Source organism: Schistocerca cancellata, chromosome 2 (assembly GCF_023864275.1).
Source record: "Schistocerca cancellata isolate TAMUIC-IGC-003103 chromosome 2, iqSchCanc2.1, whole genome shotgun sequence".
Taxonomy (NCBI): domain Eukaryota; kingdom Metazoa; phylum Arthropoda; class Insecta; order Orthoptera; family Acrididae; genus Schistocerca; species Schistocerca cancellata.
This window is the reverse complement of record NC_064627.1, coordinates 67,289,080-67,301,854: the sequence shown is the minus strand read 5'-3', so window position 1 is coordinate 67,301,854 and position 12,775 is coordinate 67,289,080. Positions and strand designations below refer to the sequence as shown.

At 40.4% G+C, this 12,775-nt stretch overlaps 1 protein-coding gene across 1 annotated transcript in view; it reads right to left on the bottom strand.

Moving 5' to 3' along the window:
* Positions 1-12,775, bottom strand: part of LOC126143815 (probable basic-leucine zipper transcription factor R) — a 148,871-nt gene that overhangs the window by 15,800 nt on the left and 120,296 nt on the right. Inside the window, exon 7 of the mRNA XM_049915451.1 lies at positions 12,443-12,576. Coding sequence (XP_049771408.1) covers positions 12,443-12,576 — 134 coding nt within the window. The remainder of the gene's footprint in view (positions 1-12,442; positions 12,577-12,775) is intronic.

Genomic DNA, 12,775 nt, shown 5'->3' with positions numbered 1-12,775 from the left:
ATGTCGCACCACGCTTCCAGCTGTTGACCTGCGGCGTGAGAGACTTCATACAATTGAGCAATGGACAGGACTTCCTCAAGGGAAGGATCTTCTAACTGCAGGGCACGTTGCCAGACCCCCCTATCAGGGGCAGAACGAACAATGACGTCGCGTACCATAACGTGGGCATACGACTCTCGCGACTGCTCCGTGACAAAATGACACTTGCGACTAAGACTGTGCAGGGTAGTGGCCCACGCCCGGTAAGACTGATGGGGCTGTTTCTTGCATTGATAGAACTCGACCCTAGCCGCCACAACATGCGTGCGGCGGCGATAATATGAAGACAGCAATGAACACAATGCGTCAAAAGACAAGGACGAGGGTTCCTGCAATGGCACTAGCTGCCACAAAATGTGATACAGCGAGGGAGATATCCAAGACAAGAAGAGAGCAAGACATACCTCCGCATTGGCAGCATGAAACCCCTGGAAATGCTGCCGAAGGCGATGTTCATATGCGTCCCATGCGTCCCAATCCTCCGCCGTCTCGTCATACAGGGGAAAGGGAGGAGGGAACGGCACTGGAGCAGACTGCGTGGAGAGCAATGCCGGAAGCACTTGTTTCATGGTGGCCATGAGCTCCGTCTGCTGCTCAACTAAAACCCGCACTAAATCCTCCATGCCGTGGAGAAGCTGCGAAACCGGAACGACAACGCAACACGTGAAAGAACGACCCTATTCGTCGCCAATTGTGTAGTAACACTGTTCATGTTTACGTAGCATTTCACTTAGCATAGACCGGAACTGAGTCCTAGGCAGGCCCGTTGTTAACTGACTGGGCACGGCCCGTGCTGCCTGAGTTGTTGTTGTTACGCCGGCAGAAGTCGCTTCCGAATTCTAGCGTGCCCTCTGGTGGACGGGACTCTACTTGCGGCAACTACCGTCCGTGACGTGCCGTGCCGATGTGCACCTCCTGCAATCTGTCTGGTGGCTACTGCAAGTAGCAGTTGAACTTCAGGATCTGCTGCCTGAGCCAGTTTGTACAAAGTTGAGTATTTGTCAGTAAATGTGTGCATTCTTGTCACTAATCATTATCAGTGTTTCAGTGTTCTCCTCAGTCTCCTCTCGTGGTGTTTCCCTCAGCTCACTGCAAACAGTTGAGAGTGGCAACAAGTAAAATTTCCTTCTATGGTTGTATCAAAAGTATGATATGACAGCTGGTGCTGAGGAGGGAAAGAATTTGCAGAAGTTACAGGATTAATTTTTGTTTTTGCCCACCCACTTACCATTTTTACTTGTGATTTATTTTTTGCTATTTCTTTTTGTATGTCCAGTACATTAGTGTGTGGAAGTGTGTGGACTTTTGAGTCAGGAAGAACATTACTACTGAGAGGAGTGTGTTATTTTGTGTGCAGCATCTAATCCAAATTCCTTAGAGGTGTGGATACTGTGTCACAAGATGGTTCTCTAATGCATGTTACTCAGTTACAGGGTGAGCAAATTCAGCAGTAGCTGCATGCTCTGATACAGCTAACACAATAGCAGCAGAATCTACAAGCAGCACAGCAGCCTAAGCTGCAGCGTCCCTCACCTATTTTATCATTCTGTAGTTTGAACAAATAGCATGAGGACAGGTTGGAATACTTAGCTCAATTGATGAGTCATATGGAGCCACACAAATTGCAAGGTACAAGGAGCAAAGCACTTTTTCCTTCCATAGTGGCGACAGAAATTTACAGGCTTATAGTGAAATTGTTTCCGGACAAACAACCAGGACAGTTAGAGTTTGAGGCTTTAGTTAGCAAGTTAATCACTTACTTTGATGACCAAACACTCACGGCTGCTGAATGGTTCATGTTTTTCCACCTTCAGTGGACAGTTGGTCAAACTCACAAGCAGTGGATCACTAAATTACAAGGTTTAACTAGGCATTTCAAATTTTTGAGCCATTGGGGACACTTAGTGATGTCATGCTGTGTGACACTGTAACTCAAAATATTTGTGATGACAGAATTTGCACTATTATTTTGAAACAACCTGATCCTTCTTTAGATACAGCATTACAGCTAATTGAGATTAATGACATATGATTTAGCTAAGTGTGAGATGCAAATGTCAAATTTTAACAAATTCCATACAGATAGTGTTAGTAGTGCTGTAGAACATAAACAGTTTCATGCCCACCTGGCCCCTGTGACACAGCATGTGATGCCACATACTGTGACAAACTGCCATGCCATGCCAGCAGAATGTCATTAGACAGAAAAACATAGCAATATCTTGCCCAAAGTGCTTTAGTTGCCATAAGCATGCTCAGTGCCCAAGTTGTGATGTTATGTGTTGTTTTTGAGACACATAAGCTCATGTTCAGTCAGTGTGCATGTAAAAGCTGCACAGACAGCAAATTGCCATCCAACATGCCACTATACCAGTTGAAACCATTAATGGTGTCATGGCACATCCAGCCATGGAACAGTGTGACCCCATGGCTGTAGTAAATGTTGTGAAGGGTAGCCCAAGAATAAAACTTAGCAAACACAACTTGAGCGATTTTCATGAGCCAAAAAAGTCATGCCAATGCAAACACAGATCCACTACTAAATCTTTGCTCACATCACCTGTCATGCAGTATAGTAGCTCACAGCAACAGGTAGAACAGTCTCTCTTAGATGTGGCACGAAGTTGGGACAATGTAGTCAATGTCAAGTTGCAACTAGACACTGGTATATCAGTTACACTTCTGAACAAGTTTACTTATAAATGATTAAATGATTAGCTTCACCAATACTGAGTCCATCTATGCATATGTTGTCAGCTTATAATGGACAAGAAATTCCATTTTAAGGAACATTCAGGTGTAGCAAAGGTGTAGCAAGATGTAGCAAAGACAGTTGTATTCATGTTGCTTACTGCCAAATCTTTGCAGAATATTTTTGGCTTATAGTCTTTTGACATTTTTGGATTGTCAATCCACAAGTCAGTGTTGGATATTTCAATGGAAGTGTCTACCAACAAGATTCAAGCTCTATGTGACAAACTTAGTTTACTTTTTGGCAATGATCTAGATTGTGTGAACAATTTTTAGCTTGTGTGTCACTCAAACGCAAAATCAAAGTTTTGTGGATCTGGGCAAGTGCCCATTGCCATTAGGGAACAGTTTGCTGAACAAAATATCATTTCGAATATTATTTCAAACTTTTGATTCACCTCTCTCTCCCTTGCAATAACTAGTCCATCATTCACCAATAGTATGATGGTAATGCTCCTACATTCACTGTACTAGAGACAACAATCATTGTCAGGTACTACTTATCCCAATGTTGTTAGAAAATTTGAGGATACATCATTCCAGCTCTTTGGAGCTTGTATTAAAACTTATAAATTCTTCTTCAGCTTACAAAACTCTATTTTTGCTGTCACTGACTTTGTCAGATCGATTCATAAAGGTATATCATCGTATAGAAATGCTCTCTTAAAATTTTATTTGTAGCAGTTCAGTCATATGGCAATCAGAAAGGGTCTTGATGGAAAGTTTTGAACTTCTGAAAATTTGCTAGTATATGTTTTCTGGGTTGCTGATTACAAATTTCAATGTTGCTAACTTGCTAACACGCAGGCCCCTATCAACCTGTAGTCAGAGTGACTTGCCCTTCATTTCATGATTTCTTCAACCTATCAACAGTAAGGGCCTACTAAATATTTCACTTTCTGGAGGTAAACACTGGCCAGAAATTCTATCTCAAAGTTTATATGTTTCTCTCTTGAATTTTCCTTTAATTCAAATAATAATTTTGCATCTTTCATATACTGATCATAGCTTTGATACATCTTTGTTGACTGACACTTCTTTGATCTTCTGCCTGAGGTGAAATGGCTGGCTGGCTGACTGTTTATGATCTCTGCTACTGTTATGAACCAACTGCTAATACTGACATTTAACCATAAATGATCCCTTGTAGCTGTTAACAGTAGAAGGGGCCCTGTTGTCTTTAACGATAAGTAACTACTGTATTTTACTACATTAACAGGTCATATCTTTAACTTCAGCACATTAACAAGGAGCACATAAAAAAGTAAGTGACTGACTCTCAGGCAAAGTACATTGTTATAAAAAGTCCACAATAAACTGAAAAGACAAAGAACATACACATTAATGTAGGGGGCAGTCAAATGAAAATAAGACAGATGGAAAAAAGTAAATAAACAGTTATTTATTTCAAAATTAATTTTCGTAATTGTTAGTATGTTTATCCCAATGTGAGACGAGATAGTCAATGCTTTCATGAATAAATGTTTGTGGTTGTCTACAGAACCACATTTGTACACAATTATTTGTCCACAATAAAGCAATGGCCATAAATATCTTTCTTCAGGGCTTCAAAAATATGGAAATCACCTTGGGGGGGGGGGGGGGGGGGGGAGACTGGGACTGTATGGACAATGTGTGGATTAGATTAGTTTTTCATTCCATAGATCCATGCTGACGAGATCCTCGTCGATGTGGAACATGCTTAGTTTTTTTTTTTTTTTTTTTTTTAAAAAAAAGCTGAAATAACAATACTAATACACTCCTGGAAATTGAAATAAGAACACCGTGAATTCATTGTCCCAGGAAGGGGAAACTTTATTGACACATTCCTGGGGTCAGATACATCACATGATCACACTGACAGAACCACAGGCACATTGACACAGGCAACAGAGCATGCACAATGTCGGCACTAGTACAGTGTATATCCACCTTTCGCAGCAATGCAGGCTGCTATTCTCCCATGGAGATGATCGTAGAGATGCTGGATGTAGTCCTGTGGAACGGCTTGCCATGCCATTTCCACCTGGCGCGTCAGTTGGACCAGCGTTCGTGCTGGACATGCAGACCGCGTGAGACGACGCTTCATCCAGTCCCAAACATGCTCAATGGGGGACAGATCCGGAGATCTTGCTGGCCAGGGTAGTTGACTTACACCTTCTAGAGCACGTTGGGTGGCACGGGATACATGCGGGCGTGCATTGTCCTGTTGGAACTGCAAGTTCCCTTGCCGGTCTAGGAATGGTAGAACAATGGGTTCGATGACAGTTTGGATGTACCGTGCACTATTCAGTGTCCCCTCGACGATCACCAGTGGTGTACGGCCAGTGTAGGAGATCGCTCCTCACACCATGATGCCGGGTGTTGGCCCTGTGTGCCTCGGTCGTATGCAGTCCTGATTGTGGCGCTCACCTGCACGGCGCCAAACACGCATACGACCATCATTGGCACCAAGGCAGAAGTGACTCTCATCTCTGAAGACGACACGTCTCCATTCGTCCCTCCATTCACGCCTGTCGCGACACCACTGGAGGCGGGCTGCACGAAGTTGGGGCGTGAGCGGAAGACGGCCTAACGGTGTGCGGGACCGTAGCCCAGCTTCATGGAGACGGTTGCGAATGGTCCTCGCCGATACCCCAGGAGCAACAGTGTCCCTAATTTGCTGGGAAGTGGCGGTGCAGTCCCCTATGGCACTGCGTAGGATCCTACGGTCTTGGCGTGCATCCGTGCGTCGCTGTGGTCCGGTCCCAGGTCGACGGGCACGTGCACCTTCCGCCGACCACTGGCGACAACATCGATGTACTGTGGAGACCTCACGCCCCACGTGTTGAGCAATTCGGCGGTACGTCCACCAGGCCTCCCGCATGCCCACTATACGCCCTCGCTCAAAGTCCGTCAACTGCACATACGGTTCACGTCCACACTGTCGCGGCATGCTACCAGTGTTAAAGACTGCGATGGAGCTCCGTATGCCACGGCAAACTGGCTGACACTGACGGCGGCGGTGCACAAATGCTGCGCAGCTAGCGCCATTCGACGGCCAACACCGCGGTTCCTGGTGTGTCCGCTGTGCCGTGCATGTGATCATTGCTTGTACAGCCCTCTCGCAGTGTCCGGAGCAAGTATGGTGGGTCTGACACAATGGTGTCAATGTGTTCTTTTTTCCATTTCCAGGAGTGTAGTATGAATATATACAATACATCATTTGTTTCTATTAAAAAAATCGTCAATGGAGTAGAAGGAGTTGGCCACTAGTAAGTCTTTCAGGCTCCTTTTAAATTGATCTTTATTTGTAACTAAATTTTTTATGTTTGCTGGCAAATTATTGAAGATGAGTGTTCCTGAGGAGTGGACCCCTTTTTGAACTAAAGCTAGTGCTTTTAAGTCTTTGTGCAGATCATTTTTGTTCCTGGTATTGTATGTATGAACTGAGCTGTTTGTTGGAAAAAGAGATATATTATTTAGGACAAATTTCATTAAGGAGTAAATATACTGAGAGGCAGTTGTTAGTATACCCAGTTCTTTGAAGAGGTTTCTACATGATGTCCGTGAATTTACGCCACAAATAATATGTATTACACGCTTTTGGACTCTGAAAACTTTTGTTTGACTTGAAGAGTTACCCCAAAATATTATACCATATGACATTATGGAATGAAAGTGGATGAAGTATGCAAGCTTTTTCATTTTTATGTCGCCTATGTCTGCTAACACTCGAATTGCAAATACAGATTAGTTAAGGCGTTTCTGCAGTTCTGAGGTGTGCTCCTCCCAACTGAATTTATTATCAAGTTGTAATCCCAAGAATTTAAGACTGTCAACCTCTTCTATCTGCTCTTCCTCATACTTTATGCATATGCTGGGTGGAAACCTCTTACAGGTTCTGAATTGCATGTAGTGAGTCTTTTCAAAGTTTAATGTCAATGAGTTGGCTTTAAACCATTTATTAATATCCATGAAAATATCATTAGCAGATCTTTCTAGAATTACACTCGACATACTATTTATTGCAATACTTGTGTCATCTGCAAAAAAAACGAACTCTGCTTCTGGCAGTGTAACTGATGAGAGATCATTAATGTACACAAGAAAAAGCAATGGCCCTAAGATGGGTCCTTGTGGGACACCACATGTAATTTCTTCCCATTCTGATGATGACTGATGACTTAATTCACTAGTCCCTTGTACTGACACCCTTTGTTTCCTGTTAGCTAGGTATGACTTGAACCATTTTGCAGCACTGCCCGTGACACCATAGAATTCTAATTTATTTAAAAGGATGTTGTGGTTCACACAATCAAATGCCTTTGACAAATCACAGAAAATACCTGCTGCTTGTAATTTGTTATTTAATGAATTAAGTACATTTTCATTGTAGGCGTAAATAGCCTTCTCGATATCAGAACCCTTCAGAAATCCAAACTGTGTTCTTGATAATATGTTATTTGTGGTCAGATGGTTGAGAAGCTGCCTGTACATTACTTTTTCTAACATTTTTGAGAATACTGGCAAAAGTGAAATCGGTCTGTAGTTTGACGGTATCTCTTTATCCCCTTTCTTGAATAGAGGCTTAACATCTGCATATTTTAGCCAGTCAGGAAATGTCCCAGTTATAATTGACTGGTTACACAAGTAACTTAGAATTGTACTAAACTCACAAGAACATGCCTTAATTAACTTTGTTGATATTTCACCGTAACCACTAGGATGCTTTGTTTTCAAAGATTTTATTATGGAAGCTATTTGTTTTGGTGAAGTGAGTGACATATTCATGTAGCTATGTACCTGAAGCTATTTGTAAAGGCTGTTTTCAGATGTTCAAGGGCATTATTTACTGATCCTGACAATCCCATTCTATCAGTAATGGATATAAAGTATTTGTTAAATAGATTTGCCACACTATGCCCATCGGTTACTAATGTCTCATCTACCCTTAATGCTATTTGCTCCTGTTCCTTTCTGGTTCTACCAGTCTCCTCTTTCACTATATCCCATATTGTTTTTATTTTGTTCCCTGACATTGCTATCTTCTTCTCATAGTGCATTTGTTTAGATGTCTGAATTACTTTTTTTAATATTTTACAGTATTCCTTGTATTTAGCTAAATCATAAGTATTGGAGCTATTCTTGGTCGACAGATACATTTTCCTTTTTGTCTTACAGGAAATCTTTATTCCTTGTGTAATCATGGTTTTATTATAGACTTCTGTTTAATTCGAGTAACTTTCAGAGGAAAACAGTTTTCAAACATGGTACTGACATTGTTCATGAATGTATTATATTTTTCATTCATGTCATGGGCACTATAAACATCTTTCCAGTTCATATCTTTGAGCAGTTTTCTAAAACACTCAATTTTTGGTTGACTGACTACTCTCCTGTACTCAGACTTAGCAGTCTTGATAATCTGCTCAGAATTTACATCTAAAACAAGGAGCTGCATTTCATGATCTGATAGTCCATTTATTACAGGTTTTATGATATGATTTTGTTCCTTTGATTTGTCTATAAAAATGTTATCAATGGCTGTCCTTGAGGATTTAGTGATCCTAGTTGGAAAGTTTACAGTGTGAGTTAGATTGAAAGACAACGTTACTAACTGCAGTAAATGTTTACTGGAAGATTGCATTAGAAAACATGCATTGAAGTCACCAGCAATCAAAATTTCTTTGTTTCTTCCTGTTAAATAACCCAAAAGAGCTTCTATATGATTTATGGATAGATTATAATTTCCTGCAGATGCTCGGTAAATAGTTACTATTATATAGGATCTGTTATGGAACTCTACTTCTGTTGCACATGCTTCTAGATGCTGGTCTAAACAGAATTTATTAATGTCAATGTTCTTGAATTTATGGCAGTTTTTAATAAATGTGGCAACTCCTCCTCCATCCATATCTACTCTGCAGAAGTAAGAAGTAAATCCTGAAATGTCTAACATATCTATGCCAGTGGTCAATTGATGTTCAGAGAGGCAGATTATGTCAATTTCGTTAGATGAATTCATTTCATCAATACAATGGTCTTCCCAGTGAAACCTCTGCAGTGCAGATGAAACAACATCACACATGTGTGCACACATTATCCGCAACAAAATGACACTGTCCGTCAACATTCCTGAGTGTTTGGACTTGATGTGATGCTTCAGTTTTGTAAAGTGTCTATGAATCACAGTGCATTAATTGTGGTGCTGTGTTACATAAAGTCAATGAGCAGTAGGCCTTTGCAGTCTAAGAGAAAGGTCATCATGATTTCCCCTGGAGCTGCTGATTTCATTTTTTGTTTCCTACTTTCCATTACAGAGCACTTCCATAAATGCACCTATCTGTGTTACCAATGTTCATGCCATACTTATTATACAGTCTTTAATTGACCTCCCCTTATATTATGCATAGTAAACATTAATTTTTAAACCTACAACTTCTTCTATTATGCGCTAATTACTAAAAGAACGCCTGGGAGATCACCTGGGGGAGTCACTGTTACAACCTTGCAACTCTGGCTAAAAATAGGTGTGAGATGTGAAAGGTTAGGTAACCAACCCAAGCAGGAAACTAGTCAGGAAGCCCACCAGATGTGGAGGACAGTGGAAGACAATGGGAAAACACCACTGGAATTATTTCCCTAGACATTCATGGGATGGACCTCTTTGTCCATTATTCTGGAGGTAAAGCTTCCCCTCAATCAGATTTCCGGGAGGGGAATACAATGACTCCAAAGATTAGGGCAAATGGAAAAGGAAGGAAGGAGAAGAAGAAGCAAGACTTGTTGAGGATTGGGACTTGGAATGTTTTAATCCTTCTCCAGGAAGGGAAATTAGAAAATACCAAACATGAAATGACAAGACACAAATTGGATGAACTCGGAATGTGTGAGGTGAGATGGGGTGGTTGTGGAGAACTAGAAAGTGATGACTTCTGATTGTACTACTCAGGTGAGAATAAAAATGGAATGTGTCGGGTTGGAGTTTTGATAGGTAAAAGACTGAAGGACAAGGTTATCAAGGCTGAATATGTTAGTGGAAGAATAATGATGATGAGACTGACATGAAAAATGAAATGCTTGGTTATCATCCAGGTCTATATGCCAACAAATAATCATTCAGATGAAGTGGTAGAAGAATGATATGTGAAGATAGAAAACTTAGCAGAGAGAGAGAAAATAAATGTACATATTGTTATAATGGGTGATTGGAATGCGGTAGTTGGTGAATGACCAGAAGGAAAACCTCTGGGAAAATTTCGACTGGGAGAAAGAAATGAGAGAGAGCAAAGATTGTTGGAATACTGCAATGACAATTTCTTGGTAGTTGGAAATACTGTATTTGATAACCACAAAAGATGACGGTATACTTGGATATTTCAATTTGACAACAAAAGATATCAAATTGATTACATAATGATACAACAAAGATACTGAAATTGCCTAAAGAGTGTCAAAAGTTATCCAAGGGCAGATATTTATTCAGATCATATATTAGTAGTAGCTGAGGTTCTAGTTAAATTGAAAAGAAACTGGGAAGGACAGAAGAGAGAGCACTTTGACAAACTGAAAGACAAAGGCAACTGTGAAAAATTAGAGAATGCATATTGTGATATCATGATACCAGGACAGGAAACAAAATGCACAGAAGGAAGATGGGGTCATTTTAAAAATGAGATCAAAAAGGCAGCTAAGGAAACACTTGGAGTCAAGAAGAGGAGAAAATAAAGAATGGGTACCACCAGATATGATAACCAAGATGGATGATCGCAGGAAATGGAAAACTGTAAACACAGAAGAAGGGAAGTGCAACTACAGGAAGTTAAATAATGAATTAAGAAGGGAGACAGAGAAAGAAAAGGCGAAATGGCTGACAGAAAAGTGTGACAAGATAGAGAAATTACAGAAAGAAGGAAAATATCATTTGATGTACAAAGAAGCAATGGATTTTACATTTATGGAAAAGAGAAACAACAATGGACTAAAGGAAGTAGAGGCAGCAGATGGTAAAATGGTGAGTGAACCCCAAGAAATAATGAGAAGATGGGAAGAATATACAGAACAGCTATACGCTGCAGTCAGCCGACCAAGTAAATAAGACCTTGGGATAGAAGAACAAAGGAAATGCAATACTAACTAGCAAGATTGAAGAATCAATGAAGGAGATGAAAAATGGAAAGGCAATGGGAATTGATGAGATTCCTGCGGAACTGTTAAAGTCATTGGAGAAAGAAGGGAAAATGGAGTTAATTGAATTGTGTAATCAAACATAGATGACAGGAAAATGGCCAATGCACTTTATAGAAAGTATCTTAATACCTATAGAAAACGAAAAGAACAGCAAAAAATGTGAGGAACATAGAACAGTGAGCCTGATATTGCATGCTCAGCAAAAGGCTATATGGAAAGCTGAATTGTGTAATAAGAGAACAATTTTGTTTCAGGCAAGGCATGGGAACTAGATGCCGTTGGGCTACTGAGAGTGATAGGGGAGTGGTACACAGAGAAGAAAAGGAAGGTGTATGTTGTGTTCATTGATCTTGAGAAGGCTTTCAACTGTGTCAGATGTGACAAACTGATGGAAATCCTAAGGAAACATGGAGATGACTGGAGGGATAGGCAGCTAATTAGAAATTTATATTTGAACCAGAGTGCAAGTGTAAGAATAGGAGATGTGATGAGTGAAGAAATTGAACTGGGAAGAGGTGTAAGACAATGTTGTTGTTTATCACCAACTCTGTTCAATATCTATCTGGAGGAAATTATTAATGAAAGTTTTGATGGAAGGAGAGTGGAGTGTATAAGATTTGCAGACGACATGGTTGTGATGGTAGAGAGTGCAAGAGAGATGGAACAATGTTAGATTATCTAAATACAAAATTAGAAGAATATGGAATGAAGATTAAGGAAAAGAATTGCAATGGCAAAAGAAGGATTCAGGAGGAAACAGGAATTACTTTGTGGAGCACCAAACAGAAATCTGAGGAAAAGACTTGCCAAATGTCACATCTGGAGCATTGCACTGCATGTATGTGGAGACCTGGACACTGAGGAAGGAAGATGAAAGAAGATTGGAGGGACTAGAGATGTGGATATGGAGAAGAATGAAAAAAGTGAAATGGGAAGACCAAGTATTAAGAAGAGTTGGAGAAGAACGAAACATACTGAAAGTCATCAGAAAGAGAAAACAAAACTGGACTGGACATTGTTTGAGGAGGGACTGTTTATTGAAGGAAGGAATAGATGGAATGGTGAAGGGAAAAAGGGGAAGAGGAAAAAGAAGATATCAGATGCTGGACAATATCAAAGGAGACAAATATTCAGAAATGAAAAGACTGGCTATGGACAGACAAACGTGTAAAAGGCTTAACCCATGATAAGACCTGCCGTACAGCAGAACACCATACTACTACTACTTACTAAAAGTACAGAAGAAGAAGGAGGTAGATAAAAGTTTATGCGCTGCACTGTGACTTTGAGATTTATCCCTCGCAGCACCACTACCACTACCACCAACCTGTGCACACACACACACACACACACACACACACACACACACACACACACACACAGAGAGAGAGAGAGAGAGAGAGAGAGAATGAGAGAGAGAGATGTTTGAAAGTAAAAAGAGAAAATAATTCAGAAGAGAAAATAATTCACTAGATCTTACATTTCCTTAATATACTTAAGGTTTCCCTCCTTTCCATATCTGGAAGACGAACATATCCTGGTGGACAATCTGGGTCTCTTAACTGGCGATCACATTCTTCCTTTTGCTGCTGCTCCTGTCGTGACAGCAGGTACCTGTACAATATTTTAATATGAAACAGGAACTCAAAAAGACAATATATGATCCACAGTTTATACTGTTTATAAACAACACACAGAATTAAGAATACTAACAATACATTCAAATTTAAAAACTAAATTAAAGGACAAAGAAATGGTCACATGATTAATAAACTGCACAATGGTCAATAGTAACATCAACTTGTATACTGAA